General features: G+C 50.7%; 1 protein-coding gene across 7 annotated transcripts in view; it reads left to right on the top strand.

Annotated features, from left to right (window-relative positions):
* scn8aa (sodium channel, voltage gated, type VIII, alpha subunit a) overlaps positions 1-5,000 on the top strand; it is a gene marked incomplete at both ends in the record, with an annotated part of 39,760 nt that overhangs the window by 19,618 nt on the left and 15,142 nt on the right. For 4 of the 7 annotated variants that reach the window (XM_084479104.1, XM_084479103.1, XM_084479102.1 and 1 more), the window contains 5 exons: positions 1,010-1,145; positions 1,440-1,678; positions 3,025-3,198; positions 3,640-3,996; positions 4,533-5,000. The exon at positions 4,533-5,000 is cut by the window's right edge and continues 6 nt beyond it. In XM_084479104.1, coding sequence (XP_084335230.1) covers positions 1,010-1,145; positions 1,440-1,678; positions 3,025-3,198; positions 3,640-3,996; positions 4,533-5,000 — 1,374 coding nt within the window. The remainder of the gene's footprint in view (positions 1-1,009; positions 1,146-1,439; positions 1,679-3,024; positions 3,199-3,639; positions 3,997-4,532) is intronic. The other 3 variants (XM_084479107.1, XM_084479108.1, XM_084479106.1) reach the window with 1 other exon arrangement.

Here is a 5,000-nt window from a genome sequence, read left to right as displayed (position 1 = left end):
GAGAGGGAACTAAAACTGTAGAGGAGCTCATGTGTTTCCCTTCCTCTGTGGCAATAAATAAACCAAACCAAACCACCCTGTGAGACACGTACTCATTGAGCCAGCTAAACTTATATTACATCAAGCTTCAGTTAGTTTTTCCCACCCTCTCATGTCACCCCCGATACGGGGGGATGAGTCGGCAGATTAAGAAAAGGAGGGCTGCTGTCCTTGTCTGTCTTTCCCCGTCTCCGTTTCCCAAACTCCCCTCAGTCAACCAGAGTGGATTAGCCCTTGTGTATCGACTAGCAAGCATGGTAGACCTAGGCATGATGTAGGCGACAGCATAAGTATCATAAGGGCAATGATGTCATGTAGTTTGTATTCTCTCCCTCTCTTTGACTTGGTGCATGCACATGCATGATAACTTGAATGATGTTATATACTTGCCCCGTATGATCTCTCAACAATGCTCTCTGGATGGTTGCAATATAAGTTGTATGGTTCCAAAGTTAGGACAGTCGCTTTGGCTTTCAGGTAAAGATAACGACAGCCAGATTCTGGGGAGGCATTCTTTGATTAGGCAGTCCTTCTTACCTTATATTGCAATGTTAGCAAATACTCCATTACTGCATGACGGGATTGAGAATCCACTCATGCTCAGGCAGTCCCCCCCTGCACAGCATCTCAAAAATCTCAAAATCAGTAAATGTACACCGTCACATCCAAGACACACATTTCACAACTGTTTCTATAGCCCGGCGGCCACTTTGGCCACGCCCTTTGTGATTCTAAACACTACAAACAATCAACTAGTCAGTCGTCTTTCCTTAAACACCCAGCACTGACATAGAGAAGGACGAAACACGCTCTGCCCTCCTCCAAACTGAAAAAAACAACAACAGCAACAAACGACAACCAACCCATCCTCCTCTGTTGTGCACTTCCCTCTGCCGGCCACCGGTGGTTGCTGTGAGATGGTGATCATGTCCTCTCCATGGGTGCTTGATTCTTCCTCTCCCCCTGACAGCCGACTACTGAGGTTGAGGTGAAGAAGAAGCTGTCGGGCTCCCTGATGGTGTCTGTGGACCAGCTTAATACCTCCTTTGGGCGGAAAGAACGGGCAAACAGTGTTATGAGCGTCATCACCAACACACTAGTGGAGGGTACTGCCACCTTAACCTAGCCTATTTAACCTTCTCATCTTTCAAACTGACACTCCTTTCTCATTTGGTTGATTTTTAGATCTGACATGTATATCCTGCTTATCTGCTTTGCATTATCCAACAGTACCAGATACATACAACGCATACAGTCTACTTTTCTTTCTTCCATTTCTTCGACTTACCCTTGTGCATGCCGGTTATGTCTTCATTTTGCCTGGTATGTTTTTTTTCCCTGCTGCTGTCGGGGGGGTTCTCTGTTTGTTCACGTGTGAATCGGTGCGCTGTTCTCTCCAGAACTGGAGGAGTCCCAGAGAAGTTGTCCGCCCTGCTGGTATAAGTTTTCTAACACCTTCCTGATCTGGGAGTGCTCCCCCGCATGGCTGAAGATCAAGGAGATCGTCAACCTCATCGTCATGGACCCCTTTGTGGACCTGGCCATCACCATCTGCATCGTGCTCAACACGCTGTTCATGGCCATGGAGCACTACCCCATGACCCCCCAGTTTGAGGGGGTGCTGTCTGTCGGCAATCTGGTGAGTCAGCGGCGGGATACGAAGAAGAAACAAGATCCAACCTGCTGTCAGCTTTTCAGTGTTTTCAGTGTTTTTTGGTGTTTTTTGGTGTTTCTGTGTGTTTCATCTCCTCCTCTTCCTCCTCCTCTTCCTCCCTGCGCCGCCGCCTGCCGCCGCCCGGGGAAAGTGTGTGGATTAAAAATAGAGTGTGTCTTCTCTCGCAGTAGGTCGACAGCGTCGACTCATCTCCTCGCACCTCCTCCTCCTCCTCTCTCCTCCAGCTGTGAGGGAGAAGGTGTTATTTTTGGGCGCGTAATTGGCGGCTCCTTTGTTTGTCGATAAAAAAGTGTGTCGGTGCCAGACGGCACGCACACACGCCCACGGTAACTCTGCTGTTTCCTGTCCCCTCTTGGTCAGGCTGCCCCTATGGCGCTACCGGCCGGCCGGCTGACTGACCCACGGCCGTTAATACAGTATTTCATAGGTCCCGGCTGGACAGGGACCCTCTAAGGGGATGGTCTAAGGTAAACGGCTCGGATGACTCCGCCCGGCCCGCAACCGCCGTTAGTAAATCAGGGCCGTCCGCATCGACAGAGGCATCAATCTCCTCATGCAGCGCTGATGCTTTCAGCAGGGACCGGCAGAGCAGTGGAGATTAGACCCCCGACAATGAGGAGCAGACGAGAGATTATAGATACAAGCAGACGGATTGTGCACATGCACAGAGCCACTACCCTTCACCTGCCATCCGTGATTCTGTCTGTGTGCACCGTGTGTGTGTGTGTGTATATGTGTGTGTGTGTGTGTTCTGTGCTGCTTTAGAATGAAAAGTCCATACACATACACACACAATATTTATTACAGGTGGAACATTTTCTAGGTCACCTTGAGGCAATATGAGTCATCGTCTGAGCCCCGGTACCCTCCACACATCCCAGACACACCCACTTGAGACAGTCACACCCCGAGCGCACACTCACACCGTCATAAACATGCACGTCACCAGCAAGTCCCCTGGTACCATAGTGTGAGCTCCAGTGATCGTGAATGACCTTCAACGATTCATTAGAGCTGTGACAAGCACCAGGCTTCCCTTACAGAGACAGCTGCGTGTGTGTGCGTGAGTGTGCGTCCTCGCATACATGCACACAGACACAAATAATGCGTCAACGGAAATACGGCATGAATTACAATAATGGTGTAATAATAGACGCACACATCGCAGACATTTGCTTAATGACATTATGGTATGGAATTACGCACGGAAAAAAATTACGTTCACAGTAGATGGGACTGAAAATCATTGTGAGATGAACAAAGAAGCACAAATCTGAGTGTTTGTCTGCTTGGTCTGGCCCCACTACCAGGTGTTCACCGGGATCTTTGCAGTGGAAATGTTTGCCAAGCTGGTGGCCATGGACCCCTACTACTACTTCCAGGAGGGCTGGAACTGTTTCGACGGCTTCATCGTGACCCTGAGTCTGGTGGAGCTGGCCCTGGCTGACGTAGAGGGCCTGTCGGTGCTGCGCTCCTTCCGATTGGTGGGTACATCCGGGAGCAGATAGGCCATTGCTACTGCTACCTATGGTTATGATAAAGTGAATAGGAGAAATAATATGAGAACGATATTATGGTATTAGCATCATTTGCACACCTTTGACACATTTGAAACACCTTTCCAGAAAACACATGTCAGGATGTCAGGATGCATGAGCTTGCATATAGATATAAAATGAAACGCTATGAAGGTATTTAAAATGCACATTGGAACTGTCCCTACTTTTCATTAACATATGTATCATTACGTCTTCAGAAAACCGCTAACCTGAGACTCCTTCAGGTTATCAGGATTCACTACAAATTCGACCCCAAGAATTCCAGCCGTGATCCGAGTACAAATGTTTTTTTTCCCGCTAAAATGACCCATCCTCCCTCCTCCCCTCACACACCCGCCCCTCCTCATTGCTCATACCGCTCCGCAGCTGCGAGTGTTCAAGCTGGCCAAGTCGTGGCCCACCCTCAACATGCTGATCAAGATCATCGGCAACTCGGTGGGCGCCCTGGGGAACCTGACCCTGGTGCTGGCCATCATCGTCTTCATCTTCGCCGTGGTGGGCATGCAGCTGTTCGGCAAGAGCTACAAGGACTGCGTGTGCAAGATCGCCGTGGACTGCAAGCTGCCGCGCTGGCACATGAACGACTTCTTCCACTCCTTCCTCATCGTGTTCCGCGTGCTGTGCGGCGAGTGGATCGAGACCATGTGGGACTGCATGGAGGTGGCGGGCCAGGGCATGTGTCTCATCGTCTTCATGATGGTCATGGTCATCGGGAACCTGGTGGTGAGTGTGCCCCGCTTCCCCCCCCCCCCCCCCCGGGGTTTGGAACTACACAAGCCATTTCATTTCTGGATGGACCTCCCAACATAATGATAATAGAAATAATATGTTTATTTTATATAGCGCCTTTTCTCACACTCAGGGTCGTTACAGATTCATGAGAGCACACACGGAGCAAAAACAGCAGCAAAACAAACAGGACCAAACCAGTGAACATGATTGTATGAGGGGTACAAGCAAGATTACTGTTTGTTTATTTAGGCTTTTGATGTCTGAATAAGACTACTAGCGTTAGTCGTCACCAAACTGAGGTTCTAGTATCAGGTAGTTGGTTGTAGGAATGTTCACAACACCCTTATCTCCAAAATTTCTTATGGTTTAAACAAGTATTTAATAAGGTAATTTCACCCTCACACATACTCCCTAGCCCCGGAGTATCAGTGGCCATTCCTCAGGTTCATCCTCTCTTGTGAGCGCTCCCCTCTCTCACTCCCTCCCCCCCCCCCCCCCCCCGTGTCCCTCTCTCTCCCCCCGCCCAGGTGCTGAACCTCTTCCTTGCCTTGCTGCTGAGCTCGTTCAGCGCCGACAACCTGGCGGCGACGGACGATGACGGCGAGCTCAACAACCTGCAGATCTCGGTGATCCGTATCAAGAAGGGCATCGCCTGGTTCAAGGCCAAGGTGCGCCTGCTCATGGCCAGCCTGCTGAAGAAGCCGCCGCAGACGGACGAGCAGAAGCCCCTGGACGACATGTACGACAAGAAGCTCAACTGCATCGCCAACCACACGGGCGTGGACATCAACCGCGAGCTGGACTACGTCAAGAACGGCAACGGCACCACCAGCGGCATCGGCAGCAGCGTGGGCAAATACATGATCGACGAGGACCACATGTCCTTCATCCACAACCCCAACCTCACCGTGTGCGTGCCCATCGCCGTGGGCGAGTCGGACTTCGAGAACCTCAACACGGAGGACTTCAGCAGCGAGTCGGAGAACGAGAACAGC

This window comes from Micromesistius poutassou, assembly GCF_964030765.1.
Source record: "Micromesistius poutassou genome assembly, chromosome: 15".
In the NCBI taxonomy this organism is placed as follows: Eukaryota; Metazoa; Chordata; class Actinopteri; order Gadiformes; family Gadidae; genus Micromesistius; species Micromesistius poutassou.
This window is presented reverse-complemented; position numbering and strand designations above follow the sequence as displayed.